General features: G+C 42.4%; 1 protein-coding gene across 9 annotated transcripts in view; it reads right to left on the reverse strand.

The window, feature by feature from the left end:
- Nucleotides 1-1798: 1798 nt before the first annotated feature.
- Akap9 (A-kinase anchoring protein 9) overlaps nt 1799-19146 on the reverse strand; it is a 122582-nt gene continuing 105234 nt past the window's right edge. For 8 of the 9 annotated variants that reach the window (XM_057758361.1, XM_057758359.1, XM_057758356.1 and 5 more), the window contains 10 exons: nt 16704-17372; nt 14102-14310; nt 13127-13232; nt 10385-10558; nt 9256-9450; nt 8083-8315; nt 6006-6091; nt 4851-4980; nt 4241-4380; nt 1799-2329 (listed from right to left, as the gene is read on the reverse strand). In XM_057758361.1, the coding sequence (XP_057614344.1) occupies nt 2289-2329; nt 4241-4380; nt 4851-4980; nt 6006-6091; nt 8083-8315; nt 9256-9450; nt 10385-10558; nt 13127-13232; nt 14102-14310; nt 16704-17372 (1983 nt within the window). In that variant the 3' untranslated portion in view covers nt 1799-2288. The remainder of the gene's footprint in view (nt 2330-4240; nt 4381-4850; nt 4981-6005; nt 6092-8082; nt 8316-9255; nt 9451-10384; nt 10559-13126; nt 13233-14101; nt 14311-16703; nt 17373-19146) is intronic. The other variant, XM_057758360.1, reaches the window with a different exon arrangement.

Raw genomic sequence — 19146 nt, forward strand, 5'->3', positions numbered from 1 at the left:
GAGCGCTATGTTACCGGCTCCACATGGTTACATTTTGGTGAACCCTCATGGGATTTGATTGTGACCTGCTTGAGGTTCTTTGAATCCTCTCCAGAGATCTTGAGGCCAGTGACTTCTGGGCTTTTGGTTGGAATGAGAAATGGTAATGACTGGGTGCATTCTGTGGGGCTGTGTTCAGGAGCCCTTCCTAACCAATTATAACCATGGGTGCAACACTGTGACATGCCTATCATCATACTAGGGGAGTCAAGATGACTTTGTGGCCATGTCATACTTGTAATTCTAGCACTCAAGGCTGAGGCCAACCTCGGCTATGTAGCAAGACTGTACTCCCCCCCCCCCAAAAAAAAAACCCACCCTGCACCAAATAACATTTTTTCCCCAACGTATGTTACAATTTTAAGAGGACTAAAGACTCTATGAGGGTCCAACCTCTGCTATTAAAGCTTTCACATTAAAAATCTCTGACAAAAATTTCACTGGTCTATTTATAGATTTCAATTATGTGCACAGTGTAAGTACAGTTCAAAGGATCAGAGAATTTGGAAAATTACATCCTATTTGTATGAACTAGCCTCCCGCTGGCATTTCCTTCAGGTTATGAATTTGGGCAACTAAATAGCGTTATCAGTTCCCCGTGAGAAATCAGGCATTTTCACAATAGTTGCTGACCTCACAAGGTATGCTGTCTCCTTTTGTTGTCACAGCTATTACACTGCTGCGTTTGCACCTGTTAGATTACAGGTTGTATTAGAGCTTGATGATTGTTGTCACAGCTATTACACTGCTGCGTTTGCACCTGTTAGACTACAGGCTGTATTAGAGCTTGATGATTGTTTCTACGTAATTCATTTTTTATATGAAAGCCTAGATATTTTGTCTTTATTATTCTGAAAACGGTTCTAGATGATTAGATATGTAGATTTGTGGCACAGAGCTGTGACCCTTGAGTACGGCTGGCCTGTTTCCCGACTAGTTTTAGACTCTGACATATTTTCAGTTCTGGGAATTAATTAAAGGGTCCACTAGAATACAACAGAATTAGGTTTTGATCACAGATCAGTTATAGAGAATAACACAGCAGAAGCCTAAGGCCATAGCAGGCTGACGGTCCATCCAGCTCATCCACCTTTTCTCCAGAGAACAACCTTGACTTGGCAAGCGTATTAGCTTTGAAAGGCTCTTATGCACAAATTTCCCCTTCAACAAGTTGTTTTAGAATAGCATTACTATTTATAGAAAGTTTAGTTGCTAATATGGGAAATGATATTAATTAGAAATTCCCAGAAATGTACAGCTTTGTGATTGTCTTCCTATAAATCAAAGACCATTGAAGTGGAACAGTATCTTCTGGATGTAAACAACAATACTGCCATTGCAGTCCACGCTGGGCTAGCAGGGAGCCCTCCGGAGAGCTGAATTCTCAGTTTCCCAACTAGAATTTGGCTGGCTTGGCAGGAGGCGTCCTGAATTTTGCTACACTCTTATTGATACAATTTAATATTCTTTGAGCTGATTTCCCCTAGGTTTGTGAGGAGGCTTCTTTGGACACAAGAACACTAAATGTAATAAAATATGGACTAATCATGAGAATGCCAACTTAGGAGTTGAAAACACTCACTTAGGGTTAGTTCATACAAAGGCACACTGAAGATGTTCTGTAATGGAGAGAGAGAGAGAAACCCACTTTTGGATCTTAAGTTCTCCTTATTAGAGAGAAGTAAGAAGATGCTATGTACCATAAGCTGAGCTGCGGCTAAGTTAAAAATGAAGACGGTTCAAATACAGTATGGTGAAAATGGTGAGGTCATTTTTATTTCAGTTCTTGACAAAATAGCCCAGTAAAGTTCAAAACTTCTACCATTATACAAAAATAGGTCTCTCCAAGTGATGCTGTGTCTTCATCACCAGTAGCAAATATATTAGGCAGAAACATGTAACCTTGTAAGAAAAGTGCAGGACACTGCGAGCTACACATCTAGCAGCATTTGAAAAACTTTAACCTTTTCACCCATGTGATAAATACAGTTTATAATTTAATCATTTAAATTAGCATTCCACAAATATACATGTAATTTAATGATTACTGTAGGTGTTTATATACACAAACTCCAGTTTGTCTTTATGTGCTGGCAAGGATTTGTATACAACCGTAAGTGTGTTTGTACTGGTTGGTCCCACACAATATATATACACAATAAAAAAGCACAAAAGAGCCATTGATTTACAAAGGGAATCTATTTAAAATTCAGTTAATGCTTTCTCCTCATGACAGCGTGATTTGAAAATTATCTCCTCATACCAGTATGATATTGGGAGGCAGATGAACCTGTAAAATAAAAAAAAAAAATAATAATAATAAAAAAAAGGAGAATCAGACTGTTACCAATATCAGGGCAGCCAGTTCACATAGGCAGATGATCTGTTTACAACCATCTCAAGATGTTGGGGGCCAGTGAGATGATTCAATGGAGGTGCTGCAAGCCTGACAATCAGAGTTTGATGTCCGGAACCCACATGGAGGAAGGACAGAACCAGTTTCCACAAGGCTTTTCAATGTCGCATGCTGTGGCCCAGATGTGCACATACGCATTAACGTAAAACAACAACAACAAACCCCATGACTTCAGACCTGAACTTCAATTGTCTTCTTAAACATATATGTGTGTGCGTGCACATACTTGTGAGTACAGTCCAAGGATACCCTAGAGGACTGGATCCTCTGAAGCTGGAGTTACAAGGGAGTTGTGAGCTATTTGACACTGGGTGCTAGAAGCAGCCGCAGGTCTTCTAGAATAAACAGTGAATCCTTAAGCACAGAGCTATCTCTTCAGCCCTATAACTCAACCTTAGTTCTAAGAGGCTGACTACATTTAGAAGTCACCAAGCAAGGGAAGTGAGACAATGCTCATGTGTTTTGTGACTGAAGATTGCCTGGGTTAAAAAATTACTTCTGTAGTCCATAGTATGTGTATTCATAGAAAGAGAGTCCTAAAAATGATTAGGACAGGAGAAATGCCTTCCAAGAGCACTGACTGTTCTTCTGCGGACCTGGATTTGGTTTCCAGCAACCACATGGTAGCTCACAATCACCAGAAACTCCCATCCTAGCTAATCTGATGCACTCTTCTGGCCTCTGCAGGCACAGGCATGAATGAGGTACACATACACACATGGAGGCAAAACACCCACCCATACAAAGAATAAATAATTAAAAAGCAAAAGCATCAAAGTGAACTGCTAGCACAGTAACTTAAACAAAGTAATTCAGTTTTGGGGCCAGTAGTGAGCAAAGGAAGGCAGGGAAGATTTTCCATGATGAATGGAATCTGCCTCTATATAAAGTATATACAAAAGATACTTCTTACAAAATCTATCTGTAAAAATCTTTTTTAAAAATTTTTTTTTATGATTTATTTATCTTTATTTTATGTGCATTGGTGTGAAGGTGTCAGATCCCCTGGAACTGGATTTTCAGACAGCTGTGAGCTGCCATGTGGGTGCTGGGAATTGAACCCGGGTCCTCTGGAAGAATAGTCAGTACTCTTAACCACTGAGCCATTTCTCCAGCCCCTGTAAAAATCTCTTAAATCTCATATTTTTATCTGTATGTGTATGTAGGTAATAACCCACAGTGCGATGATAACCCATGAGGGCAGCTCGTGGGAGTTGCTTCTCTCCTACTTTGTGGATCAGAGTGACTGAATTCAGTAACTCAGGCTTGGAGGCAATGGCCTTCACCTGCTGAGCCATTTCTCCAGCCCTTAAAGTCCACTCTATGGAGTGTATGACACTGAACTTTTGAGGAGAGAAAAGATGATGCTTACAGTGCAAGGGATGGCTTGTTTAAATGACATGTAGAAGGACAATTAGGAATGGGGACAATGGCTGCATTACTCGCTCAGGGCAAGGCTTGCTCTGCCTTCTACACTTTACTGCTTTCTATCATATGAAGAACAGGTTCTGCTGTGGACCTCAGTCTCAGAGTCCCTGGCAGAGCTCATCATGAATTTTGTCTAATCCAAATGAAGAAAGTACCAAATCACTCTGTCAGGAGCTGCTGATAGAACTTGGGAGTAATGAAGAGCCAGTTCTCTGCTGGTCAGAGTTTAAGCTGGTACAACCTGGGTACTTATGCACCAAGCTACAAGATTCGATTAACCCAAAGAAACCTGTCATGGAATTAGAGAGATGGGTGGGTCTAGCATTGCCACAACAGAAAAGTGGTACAATCCAGCACCTGACTGTAAAGTAGTTCCGAGTCGTCTCTGAAGTGCATCGATCTGGGTGACATAATCTGTCAGCGTTCTGCCAGGGTTATACTGCTGTAGCTGAGGATTTGTCAGGGCAGGACTGAAATCTACAAGAGTTCCTGGGTACCTGTGGATTAGAGTATGGTCAGAATCCAATTTCACAGAAACAGTCAGACAAGTTGCCAGACTGCCTCTTCCCTGATCTATGCACTATCTGACCTATACTCCCAGACATCTAAATAGAGGATAACAAGGAAGTAACTCTTCACTAAGCTCAAAGATGCTATTGTCATAAGAAGGCCCAGTACCAAGGCTGCAGAGTGCTCAGTGAATGATGGACATGTGCAAATCAACTGTTCCTGCATGTACTTTTCCAGTGTCTAACTACAGCACATTTATAGCTACAGCATTTGTTTCCTTTAGAAACCATTTAGAAATTAGAAATAGCTCGTATTCTGAGCTTTAAGATATAGAAACTACATATAACTAAAGATGTCTAGCTATTATAATGCAAAGTACTTTTAAGTTCTAACAGTTGGTCCACTCCTCTCTGAAACATTACTATATCTACTCCAGCTAGGTTCGATAAATTCTTACCTATTAAATGGTAAGGGAGATCTCGGGAAATCCAGGTCTGATCTTGAACTATAATGTGCCATTTGCCTTGGATCTGGATACAGTTCCAGTCCACTGGTGGAATGATAAAGTGGATCAGTCCTTTCAACACCTAAAGAAACCCAGAATACATCACTGTAAAGAAAAACGCACCAAGCCTCAGAAGACAGATATAAATCCAGTAAGGGTTTAAAAAGCAATATATGATACTATGTGCTATTTACAGTCAGTTTCTATTCTTGCTTAAAGAGAACAGTAGTTTTCTGATTACCTTCGAACATGAATTAAGAGCTATGCTTCAAAGAAAATAAACTCACTGGAATATTTTATTTGTAAAATATAAGATCAAAGGGGAAGGGTTTCCGAGTGGGTGTGCTTCTGGGGGTGGGGGAAGATGATGTGGTAAAAACCCTATACTAATGAAACCAATTCTTTTAGTGGAAACAAAACAAAATAAAACCAAAAAAGTGAAATCAAGATTTGCTAACTGCTTGTGCCAACACAAGTGCCTATGGTAAGGATTTCATCTCAGTGTGAGGCTATCCTAAATACTCTCAGGAACCAAACATCCTTCCTTTCCTCTGAGTCTCAGAAGTCAGGACACCTGGACATGGCACAGCCCTGACATCACAACGTGTCCTCTATTCTGTGCCCTCCAGCTTTTGGCCTCCTTATGGCTTGAATTGTTCCAGCCCTAACATTTTGCTTACTGAGTTCTGGCTGTAGAGAGAAGGAATTTAAAGTTACCATTATTGTATAACATGCTCAGAAATATAATGCTAAACTGTAAAAACTTTAAACCACAATTCTTCCACATGACTAAGAGCAATGCTCTCCAGCCCTGGCTCCACTATTTCCCTGCTGGATAATCTGAGGCGAACGGCAGGTGCTCTCCATGGCTCAGCATCAGCAACAGTAACTGCCTATCAGAGGCCTGGGAGAACCCATGAAGAAAAACAGGGCTTGGTGCCGTCTACGTGCACCAGAAATCAGGCTCTAATTCTGTAAGTCCCTAGCCTTACTCTAAGGCTGCTCACGGTCTTTGGACAGTATCAGCATTAGAACTGGTCATGTAACAGCTACTACACATGTAGCAATTTCAGAGTCATACACAGAAACTATGTCATCTGACCTTACCTGGACCCACTCCAAAGCCATCCCTATTAACACTGTTGGGGCCAGAAGCTTTGACTCGATGCCATCGCCGAACCAAATATTTCATTCTAAAAGAGACCACAAGATAAAATCTCAAAGGACAGCTATGTAAATACAAATATACAAACTCAACAAAATTATGCCATTTAATTATAAACACAGAACACATCTCAGGACAATCACATGACTGCCTCAGTTAAACTGCATGTATTCTGTTGGTTTATGGCCAAGTCACCAGGCACAGGGCAGAGCTCTGAGCTTTCCGTCTCCCCAAGAGGCCAATGAGTCTACAAGTGGGGGAAGAAGGAGATTAAGAGCAAAAGTGGACAGAAAGAGTGAACAAGGGAAGAGTGAAAGGTAAAAGACAGAGGAGGAAAGAGTGGAGTCTGGTAGATGAAAGATGGGAGCAAATCTCCACAGGCAGTGAGAGGAGGCCAGAGATATGGGGTGTGTTAGAGCCCGTGAGCAGGAATAATAGCGGTGGTTTCAAAAGGAATGGGCTGTGCCCCCAGCTACCTGAATTCCTTGCTGACTGCCCATTCTGCCCTGGGCTACAGAACTTTTTGGAGTACCAGTTTTAATTTCTAAATGCCAATTTCAGGGTCCAGTGTAAGAAAGGTCAAAATATCACATGCCTACTGCAGGGCAAAAAGGGAGGGATTAGAGAGGTTTCATGGTGCACACCTTTAACCCCAGCACTTGGGAGGCAGAGGGAGATAAATCTTTGCGTTTTAGGCCAGTCTGATCTAAAGAGTGAGTTCCAGGACAGCCAGGGTGACATAATGAGACCCCATCTCAAACCACACCCCTAAAGCAGGGAGGTGAAGACTTGACAGTAGCTTCCCTCCTTCATGGTACCTTCTCAGCATGGCATTTCTCAGCATTGCAGGCTAACTCCCGTCACATCAGAAGACCATTTCCTGTCTATAAGGTCCAGGTATTCTACCATCCTCACTAGGCCAAGCTGTCTGTATTAATGCACCCACCTGTGCTTACCCCTGGCTTATCCTATACAAGGGGAGGTAGGGAATGAGAGGTGAGAAAGGAGTGGAGCTGAGAAGCAACAGTAAGGCCTGGAGGAGGAAGGCAGGGTAGAAGCCAGCAGTAGATAAAGCCTAGATCCTGTGTAGAACTCTATGGCAGACAGAGGCTCAGCCTCCCTGAGCTTGTCACCTCTTTCTGTTCCATCTGTGAACTAAGTTTCTTGACAGTATTCTCTCAACAGTTTCTAGTTGTGCCTTATTTTCCAAAGAAAATGAAGGGCTGGGGAGATAGCTCAGTGGTTTAAAGCACTGGCTGTTCTTTCAGAGGAGCCCCATTTGATTCTCAGCATCCACATGGTAACATGGGAGCTCCATGTAACTCCAGTTCCAGGTGCTCTGACATCCTCTTCTGGCCTCCGCAGGCTCCAGGCACACATGTGGTATGCATACATACACTCAGGTACAACATCAATACACATACAAATAAAAATAAGAAAGAGAAAAACAAAGGTAAACCAGCTAAACCCCATTAAGACTAGCTGCCATCCTTTGACTGGCAGAACTTTTTAAAAACCAAAATTTGAGACTCGGGTTGCAGAGAGACAAAAGGAAAGAGACCCAGGGAGAAGCCCAGATTAAGACTCCAGTGGGTCAGGACTGGAAGACAGTTGGGGTCTTCACTCTACTGTAGCCACATACAGGACAGATGTTAAGTTCCTAGCCTGGCCTTCTAGACCTGAGCAGTCTCAGACCAGGCTTTCTTCAGTTTGGCACTGTGGAGTGACTTATTTTAACAAGTAAGAAAATAAATAAATGTACCAGCCTAAGTAATTTTTTAAAAACATCCTTCCTCCTTCACCTTTTATGATCTATATGTGTGAGGTGGGATTATTTACAATTTTTAAAGGATAATCTGGACTGGAGTCATCAGCTCCGAATACCCGGAAAGACACTTTCCAGGGAAAGATTCTGCTACAAGGTGAAAACCTTGAAAGAAACAAGCAAGATGTCTACAGAGCCTTCTTCACGTGTCCTTAGAAGGTTTAGGACGAAATGAATTTCCTTCACAACTTTACCTTGTAATTGCAATAGACACTCTGACAGCTTTGCGAAATATGGCCAATCCCTTTGGGCGGCTGGTTTCTGTTTCAGGACTGCGGAAGCCTGGGAATCCTGTCATGCGGAAAAGCAGCCCCACAGTGGCCTCTTCACATTCCTGGAATCTCCCCAGGAGCAGCAGCAGGTATTTCTTTTGGAATACAAGGGCTTTCCGAAAACTCTCAGCTCGCAAGTATTTACCATAAATTCTCTATATTTAAAGAAGGGGAAAACAAAGACCAGAGAAGTCAGTTGAACTGTCCTCCAGAGGGGACTGCCTAGATGAAAACAGAAGACAAGGGTTAGGCTGTAGGCCAGGCTGTTTGTTGTTCATGGTGTTACCTGACATGACAGGAGACAGAAGAAGCCTTTGGAATAAAACTTCTAAAATCAGAGTTATGTTTTGTGTTTATTTTGGGGTTAGCTGTTTTACTCAAATTTACTGCAAACATTTTTTAAAAAAATATTTATTTATTTATTTATTCTGTATACAATATTCTGTCTGTGTGTATGCCTGCAGGCCAGAAGAGGGCACCAGACCCCATTACAGATAGCTGTGAGCCACCATGTGTTTGTTGGGAATTGAACTCAGGACCTCTGGAAGAGCAGGCAATGCTCTTAACATCTGAGCCATCTTTCCAGCCCAGCAAACATATTTTAACATTATCATTTATGTTTTAAAATACTTTGTTAAAATTACAATCACTTATCAATTTATGTTCTTGAATAAGTTAATGTTTTCTGTCACTGTATTCCGTGCCATAGCTGGAACAAATATTCCAGATACTTTTCTTCCTTTTCACTTTGGACTTTAGATGAACTGATCATGGCAGTTTTACTACTGCTTTAGAGAGACCACTCACAGGGCACGATGCTCTTCCAGACAGTCATGGTGCTGTGCTTACACCATGCACAAGAGTTCTGTGTGTCTAATAGGAGACAAGACTCTGGGGAATAAGGTCACACTGCTGACAGCAGGAAAAGCAGAGCTGCATGTGTTGCAATTCTGGGCATGCCTCTTTACAGCTCTGTGACCAGGAAGACATTGTAATCACAGCAGATTGAAGAGTGATCCCTCGGGACACAGTCTGAGCAGCAACTATATTTCTATGGTCTGTTCAATGGGGAGTAAACCAGAGGGGTGTGCGCACCTTAAAGACTGCATTTTCAGGGCTCCTATGCTGATGTACAGTGTCATTTTTCAGCTCGTCTTTTAGTCGGCACACTTTTGCTTCTGCCCTTTGCAGGGATTTCTGAAGAGTCAACTTCTCGTTGCTCCAGACTTCTTTTTCTGAGGCAATGATGTCTTTGATGCTAGCACTACCATCAAATGAGAACCTAGAGAACTGTAGAGACATGGCCTGTCACAAGTTTTCAAGAAGACTGAATTAAATCACAGTGGATTACCTAGCCTTGGTCTTTTAACACTACAGGGAGCTCACAGTCACAAACACAATGGCCTGGGTCAAAGTGTTGATCACCTATCACTGAAGTAGAGAGAAGCCAGCATCGACATGAGTGAGTGACTCTCAGGTTGGCCACATGAACACATTATCCACTTGGCTATGTGGTTGTTTTGATGGCCTTTTCTGCTTTAAAATATAAGGGTAAACATAGAGACTAGCCCTATTCTTTGTAGCTTTAAAAAAAAAATTGAATTCAGAGAGTAAGTTATTAGCCCGAAATAACTTTTTTTTTTTTTTTTTAGACAATGTCCCAGTGGTGAAGGAGGACTAGTCAGAGATTTGGTAATGTAGACCAGACTAACCATGAATTCACAGAGATCTGTTTGCCTTTGCCTCTAGAGTGCTGGGATTAAAGGCATGTGATTCCATGCTCAAATTAACATCATCTTTCACTTGGTCATAAATGTAGTAAGTAGTAACTGATGAGAATAATAATCAGTATCTGCATTTGAACATCTCTTTCAGTATGTCTGCTTTCAGTGACACAAACATCTTTAGGCCTTAGATTGAATATGAGTTCGTTTCCTCATGTACAAGGCTGGATGCAGATGAGCAATTCTATGTATATACATAGAATATACATATATATATACACACATATATACGTACACACGCACCCGCCCCCCCGCACATAAAACCCAGAATGTGGTAAAGAAGTGTCCCTCAATAATAGGAATTTTTATTATTGTTGTCATTGTATATAATATATTCCACATATCCTAATAAGAGTCATACATGGAATTTTTATACTATGGTTAAAAATAGAACTAGAGAGAAATACTTAGTTTTGAATTACTTCTAAAAACAAACGTACACAATTTCTATCAGCACTTGTCTGTTGATAAAACTTTATCTGTTCTTCCAGTTGCATGATAATGTTCCGTAAGTTGTTCTTTTCCTCGGTTAGCTGGTTAACATGTCCTGTTACTTCAGAGATTTGTCTTAATATGGTTTCCGTACAAGAGGTACTGGAGGATACTAAGCTGTGCTGGAAAAACAAAATAACACAAGGTTATATAGACACACATGTACATGAGGAAACAGGTGCTGACACCAACAGAGTTCATGAACTTGTGCTCGGTAATAGTAGAAATCTGCCAGGCAGGAGACAGCTGGGAGGACACAGGAAGGAGGAGCACACACACACAGAGGGTCCAGGCAGGAGACAGCTGGAAGGACACAGGAAGCAGGAGGAACACACACACACACACACACACACACACACACACACACACACACACGGTCCAGGCAGGAGACAGGAGATAGCTGGGAGGACACAGGAAGCACGAGGAGCGAGCACACACACAGACACACACACACACACACACACACACACACACACACACACACACACACACACACAGGGTCCAGGTAGGAGACAGCTGGGAGGACACAGGAAGGAGGAGGAGTACACACACAGAGGGTCCAGGCAGGAGACAGCTGGGAGGACATGGGAAACAGGAGGAGCATAGAAGGGTAGAAGCTCACACAAGAGCGCCGCTCTGAAGGAGCCTGCAGATGCTTTGTCAACAGACTTAAACAAGGTGACAAGGATCCAAGGAGGATGTGATGGGGGGCTATCACAAACAAAATTTACAGCCTTTGGCAGCAGTGTAAGGTAGAACAGCATAGGGAAGGTGCACATCCATGGTACCTGCTAGTATGGATAGGAGTTGTAACAGGTTACAGAAGAGGACAGAGGAAAGGGAGAGAGGAGAGGACATTTCCATAGCCTGTGACTACTTCCATGTACAGGTAAGAGTAAAGGATACGGTCTATGGTGACTTTCGGCTTTCCACACTGAGTGATATCAGAACCAGAAAAGGGGTATGAGGAAGAAAGGTGGAAGAGAAAACAATGCTTAGGTTTGATTGTGTCTGTGACCTCCTGACACAAATATGTCTAGTAGCTAGCTGAAAATAGAAGCCTGGGCCACAGGTTAAGAAAAAGGCCTATACCAAAACAGTCCACAGGTCAAAATTCTTGTCACTTTGTCCACCTAAGCCCCAGAACCTCAAGCAACAATTGGACAGAGCAGGAGAGCTCATGCTGAGGGAACGGGGAGGTTCACAGTTGGAGTCACAGAAAAGCATAGCAACTGCAGAGAGCAGACAGAGCTGGCTGGAGCAGGAGAGGGAGCAGGTGAGGGAGCAGGCAGAGCTGGCAAAGCAGGAGAGGGAGCAGGCAGAGTGGCTGGAGCAGGAGAGGGAGCAGGTGAGGGAGCAGGCAGAGTGGCTGGAGCAGGAGAGGGAGCAGGTGAGGGAGCAGGTGAGGGAGCAGGAGAGGGAGCAGGTGAGGGAGCAGGCAGAGTGGCTGGAGCAGGAGAGGGAGCAGGTGAGGGAGCAGGCAGAGTGGCTGGAGCAGGAGAGGGAGCAGGCAGAGTGGCTGGAGCAGGAGAGAGAGCAGGCAGAGTGGCTGGAGCAGGAGAGGGAGCAGGTGAGGGAGCAGGCAGAGTGGCTGGAGCAGGCAGAGCTGGTAGAGCATGTGAGGGAGAGCACTGGCACAGAAGACAAGGAAAACAGACTTAGAGTGAAACAACCTAGATGCCGCTCAATGGAAGAGCGCATAAAGAAAGTGTGGCACATCTACACATTAGAGTACTAGTCAGTGGTATAAAATAATGACAATTTGAATTTTGCATGCAAATGGATGGAAACAGAAAATACTATACTGAGTGAGATAACCCAGACCCAAAAAGATGAGTATGGTATGTACTCACTCATTAGTAGACTCTAGCCATAAACAAAGGACATTGAGCCTATAGTTCACAAGCCTCGAGAAGCCAAATAATAAGATGAACCCAAAGAAAAACATATATAGATCCTCCTGGAAATTGGAAGCAGACAAGATTGCCGGGCAAAAGTTGGGAGCATGGGGGTGGGGGAAAGGGGAGAGGGATAGAGAGAAGGGAAGGACTGGGGAGAGCTTGGGGGAGTGGGATGGATGATATGAAGGAAGGGTGGATATGGGAGCAGGGAAGAAGATATCTTCATTAAGGGAACCATTTTAGGGTTGGCAAGAAACTTGGCTCTAGAAGGGATCCCAGGTGTCCATGGGGATGTCCCGTTAGGTCCTTGAACAGCAGAGGAGAGGGTGCCTGAATTGGCCTTGTTCCATAGTCACACTGATGATTATCTTGAATATCACCACAGAATCTTTGTTCGGTGACGGATGGAGATAGAGACAGAGACCAACATCAGAGCACTGGACTGAGCTCCCAAGGTCCAGTTGAAGAGCAGAAGGAGGGAGAAGATGAGCAAGGAAGTCTGGACCACGAGGGATTGGTCCACCCACTGAGACAGCATGCCTGTTCTAATGGGAGCTCACCAAATCCAGCTGGACTGGGACTGATGGAGCATGTGATCAAACTGGACTCTGAATGTGGCTGACAATGGGGGCTGACTGACAAGCCATAATGGCACGGGTACTTATTCCTACTGCATGTACTGGCTTTTTGGGACCCTAGTCTATTTGGATGCACACCTTCCTAGGCCTGGATGGAGGATAATTTCATTTGATATTTGTTGTCTCTACAAAGAATTTTAAAAAGTCTTACCTCATTATGTGGACAGCTAGTTAGTCTTTGTACTCGCAAAATAAGTCGATCAATTCTTTCTCGAACCCAATTTAAAACATCCTCATCCGATACTTCAAACTCTTGTCTTTATAAAAAAGACAAAAAGTCAAAACAGATCTCACAATAACACTTCTTAACACACACTAGAGGCTAGAGACACTCTGCTTGTTGTATTAACACACACTAGTGACTAGGGTTGCTGTTTGTGTCACTAACACACACTAGAGGCTAAGACTGCTCTGTCTGCATCACTAACACACACTAGAGGCTAAGGATGCTCTGTCTGCATCACTAACACACACTAGAGGCTAAGGATGCTCTGCGTTACTAACACACACTAGAGGCTAAGACCACTCTGTCTGCATCACTAACACACACTAGAGGCTAAGGATGCTCTGTCTGCGTTACTAACACACACTAGAGGCTAAGACTGCTCTGTCTGCATCACTAACACACACTAGAGGCTAAGGATGCTCTGTCTGTGTCACTAACACACACTAGAGGCTAAGACCACTCTGTCTGCATCACTAACACACACTAGAGGCTAAGACCGCTCGGTCTGTGTCACTAACACACACTAGCAGCAAAGGATGCTCTGTTTCACTTGTCAGTTTACTCTTAAACATGACCCCTTTCTGGTTCAAGGCGTAGTTGTTTCCAGACAGGTAAGCCCTGATAAAGAACACCATCTAATGCAGACATGCATTATCTTTAAAATATTTCTCTTTTGGTATGGGTGTGGTGTTGCATGCCCTTATTCCCAGGAGGCAGAGGCATACAGGTTGTTCTGTACGTCTGAGGCCAGCCTGGTCTGCAGAGTGAATTCTAGTCCAGCCAGAGCGACACAGTGAGATGCTGTCTGAATAAAAGAGAACAAAACCAAAATCCAACATTTTCTCACTCCTGCCTGATCTGTTAAGAGTATCATTTCTATAGAGCGGGCAGAAGGCTAACCTGTTACAGGCTTTCTGGGCTACGTGTAGTTGAAGTTTCGTAGCCAAATGCTGAAGTTTCTGTCTGATAACGTGCACATCATTATAAGAGACAATTGCTCCTCCATTTGTTTCAATCACTTTTGCGTAGCTTGTGGTTTTGGTTTCTTCCATTTTTTGTTGAAGAACCCAATTTCTAGTTCGCTCGTCAGTAACGTTCCAGGTGGCTTCCTGGCAATTTTGGACAGAAAAAAAAATACTCACAAATGAGCAGCATTTCATTTTCTTTCTTGAGGGGAAACTATCATCCCCTGCTACCTCAGAGGAACTCTGAACTACAGGCTGCAGCTGCACACAGAGGACCAAGAGGCTGCAGCTGCACACAGAGAACCAAGAGGTTGCAGCCGCACACAGCGGGCCAAGAGAGACCTCAGCGGCTCCCTGAGACACAGACAGTGACTGCACAGAGTAGATTAAGAGCAGCTCCCTAAGACACAGACAGCAAATTCAAGGATTGGACCAGGGGGCAAAGAAACAGTCAGTACCAACTGAAGGAAGAGGTGGGTAGGCATCAATGCAAAAATTCACTCAATAACCTAAAAAGCAATGTGGTAACACAAGAACCCAGTGGTCACACAACAGGAAGACCTGATCATTCTAATCCAGAGGCAGCAGAGGAAAATTTAAATATAACTTTCTGAAGATGATAGAGACCCTAAAAGAGGAAATGAAAAATTCCCATAAGGAGATGGAGGAAAAGACAAAAATCGAAGGAAATTAGTAAATTTCTTAAAGTCAAGAAAACGAAGAAGAAACAAACAGGTGAGTAAGCAGTTCAAGACTAGAAAACTGCAATAGAGGCAATAAAGAAAACACAAACAGAGAGAATTCGGGAAATGGAAAATCTGGGTAAATGAATAGGAACTACTGATGCAAGCATAACCAACAGAATACAAGAGATGGAAGAGAGAATCTCAAATGATGAAGATACCGGAGAGGAAATACTAGTCATTAGTCAAGGAAAATGTTAAATCTAATAATTTCTTAACACAAAGCATCCAGGAAATCTGGGACACCATGAAAAGACCAAACCTAAGAATAATAAGGATAGAAGCAGGAGAACTCCAGCTCAAAGGCACAGAAAATATATTTAAAATCATACAAAACTTTCCTAACCTAAAGAAGGTACCATAAACATACAGAACACCAGATAGACTGATCAAAAAAAAAAAAAAAAAACTCGCCATATAATAATCAAAACACAAAACATACAGAATAAAGAAAGAATATTAACAGCTGCAAAGAAAAAGGTCAAGTGACATATAAAGGCAGACCTATCAGAATTACATCCCATTTCTCAATGGAAACCACGAAAGCCAGAAGGTCCTGGACAGATGTGCTCAGACACTAAGAGACGATGGATGCAAGCCCAGAGTATCATACCCAGCAAAGCTTTCTTTCACCATCAATGGAGAAAACAAGATACTCCATGACAAAACCAAATTTAAATAATACCTATTCACAAACCCAGCCTGACACTGATGCAGGACAATTGTCTACATTCTGTCAATTATGTTTTAAATAAACGCTGATTGGCCAGTAGCCAGGCAGAAAATATAGGTGGGACAACCAGACAGGAAGTAGAGGTGGGTCAATGAGAACAGGAGAATCCTGGGAAGGAGGAAGCCCATTCCTCGGCAGTCCTGTCCAGACACCGAAGAAGCAAGATGTGACTACGCCACCGAAAAAGGTACTGAGCCACGTGGCTAACACAGATAAGAATAATGGACTAATGTAAGTTATAAGAATTAATAAGAAAAAAAAAAAGAATTAATAAGAAGCCTGAGCTAATAGGCCAATCAGTTTATGATTAGTGTAGACCTCTGTTTGATTTCTTTGGGACTTAACGACTGTGGGAACCAGACAGGAAAGAAACCTCGACTACACTACACAAAGTACTAGAAAGAAAACACTAACCCAAGGAAGCTAACTGCACCCAAAAACACACAGGCAACAGATAGCCTCATACCAGGAAATCCCAAAGAAGGAAAACACACAAACACTACCACCAAAAAAATAATGGGAATTAACAATCACTGGTCATTTATATCTCTCAATCTCAATGGACTCAACTCATCTATAGAAGACACAGGCTAAGAGAATGGATACTAACAGGATCCAGCCTTCCGCTGTCTACAAGAAACACATGTCAACTTCAACGACAGACACTACCTCAGAGTAAAGGGATGGGACAAGATTTCCCAATCAAACAGACTCAAGAAACAAGTTATTATTATCCTAATAACTTTCTTGAGGGAACAAAATTACTATACATATTTCAAATAAAATTCTACAGACACTGTTTTTGGGATGATTTGAACATAAGTATTTTAAAATATAAAGATTATTGTTACATATTAAAATTACTTATAACTTTAAAATAATTGTTATCACTGTGTGTGTGTGACTGTGTGTGTCTATGTGCACCCATGCCACAAGGTACATCCAGAGGTCAGAGAGCAGCTCTGTGGACGTTGGTGTGAGACTGAACCAGGTCTGCAGATACAACCTACTGACCTGTCTCTCCTGCCTTCATACATACAGTAAAAGAAACAAACATTTACCTCATTAATATTCTGATATACGAGTCGTTTACTTCTCCGTTTTTCCTCCCGCTCTAGCTCCTGATTTTGGAATTCATGCATAATCGCTTGTAGTCGCTTTCCCTCGAGGTCAAGCTTGTGTACCTGGTGTCTTTTCTCTTCTAATTGGAGCTGAAGCTCCTCCACTTTGCCCTGAAGCTCCTCCATTTTTCTCTGGCCCAGGTTGTTTGCTTCTTTTTCTAGCTGCAAGGTTTTCTGATGAATCTGCCTGTCCTTTTCCATCTGATATTTAGTTTCCAAAGAATCCAGTTTATATTTTTGAGATTCATTTACAAGTTCGATTATGCGTTTCTGCTTTTCCTCTACTTGTTCTTGTAGGTGCTGAAGTAGTTCCGCAGGAGGGACGACCGGCTGGGGCTGCAGGTCATCACCTCTGTCCTTCAGCTGGGCATGCAGCTCTCGCTCCTTGTCTAAGCTCTCCTTCAACTCCCGAATTCTAACTTTTTCAGATTCTAGAAGAACTTGGAGCATTATGTTCCGGCCTTGTTCTTCTGATAACTGTGCATTATGTAATATTTTCTGTGACTCCATTTTTTCCTGTAGATCATTTAATAGTTGTTTTTGTTGTCCCAGAAGTATATCTAAGTGTATATTCCTCTGTTTCTGGTCCTCCAGAATGAATCTGAGATCCTTGAGATGAACACGTTAATATTAAAAATACTGTTAAAGTATATAACCATGACTTTGCAGCAACATGAAAGCACTTGGTAATTGAAGACAGAATTGTTATCCAGTACATAGAGGGAATTATTTAGACAGCCAAATGGCTTGCTTGCATCAAGGATATAAACACAAACTTCTCCAGCTAAATATAAAGCAGAGTACATTTCTCCAAATTACTATCTTTAAAATATGTATGTTCTTATGCTACCTTCGCAATATATTAATAAAACATATTTTTAAATGTTTACATATTTATACATAACGGCACAAGAAAATAGCTGTTATTCAGTGTCATGACAAGCAGAGAACAACCATGGGCATGGGGGAGGAGGTCAACTTCAGAGAGGAAGAGAGGGCATGGAATGCATGTGAAATTAAAATACAAAGGGGTTGCTGGGAGGTGGTGGTGCATGCCTTTAATCCCAGCATTTGGGAGGCAGAAGCAGATGGATCTTTTGTAGAAGGAGACTGTTTGGACACTGCTCGTTCATTTTCTGGCCTCCCAGACCCAGGTAATAACACAGAAACTATATTAACTATAACAGTGTTTGGCCAATGACTCTAGTCTATTCCTAGCTAGCTCTTACATCTTAAATTAAGCCATACCTATTATTCTGTGCATCACCACGAGGCTGTTTACCAGGTAAAATTCTGGCGTGTTCTTCTCCTTCTGCAGCGAAATGGCATCTCTCTTGACTCTGCCTATACTCTATATCTGTTCTGAATTCCCGCCTGGCTTTACTCTGCTAAGCCTTTGGCATTAACCAATAGTAACAAAACATATTCACAGCATACACAGGGGAATCCCACATCAGATCTCTGAGCTCAAGGCCAGCCTTATTTACAGAACAACTTCCAGAACAGCTATGTAGAGAAACCCCGTCTTGAAAAGCCAACCAACGAAACAAAAAACCAAAGAGAACTCTTTGTGGGGAGGTAAAGAACTGGAGGATGGGCAGGGAGCATGAGAAGGCACTGAGAGTGGGCAATGGATGAGAACAAGAATGACGCATGGATGGAATACCATGAAGAAACTGATTACTTAAAAGACTAATTTAAAAACTGGAGTTTAAAAAGGAAATGTGCAAAAAAATGGCAAGATTTGGCTGCATAATTCTTTCTTCTGCAATGTGGATTTCTGATAGCATGTGATAGAAACTGAATTCTTCTGTCTCAGTCTTTTGGAAAGAAGGACCCTAATGCAAAATGGCCAGATGTCTATAGAGCATCTGAGATAGCTGCTCCTTTGTTTTCTAATGTTCATTGAGCAAACTTTGCCCCCTGCATATAGTCATTAAAAAGTTTGCTGGGTTGGCTGGAGAGGTGGTTCCGTGGTTAACGGCTGTTCTTTCAGAGGACTGAGTTCAGTTCCCAGAACTGACAGATAGCTCACAGATGGCTGTAACTCCAGTCCCATGGGATCAATGTCATCACCTGACCTCCTCCATTAATGCATGCACATGGTGCATAGATACACATGGAGGCTAAAACTCATATGCAAAATTTAGAATCTCTCTCTCTGTCTCTCTCTGTCTCTGTCTCTCTCTCTCTCTGTGTGTGTGTGTGTTAAAAAGGCAAGCAAAGGCAGCAATAAACAGTACAGAGAACAGGTCAAATCCAGAAATACCGAAGCTCAGATTATTTAAGAAATACCCTAAAATAGGGATATTAATCAAAACAGCAAGGAAGGAGGAGCGTCTACCCCAATGAACTGCAAGCAAAGACAAAAGGACAGCCTTTG

Source organism: Chionomys nivalis, chromosome 26 (assembly GCF_950005125.1).
Source record: "Chionomys nivalis chromosome 26, mChiNiv1.1, whole genome shotgun sequence".
NCBI lineage: Eukaryota > Metazoa > Chordata > Mammalia > Rodentia > Cricetidae > Chionomys > Chionomys nivalis.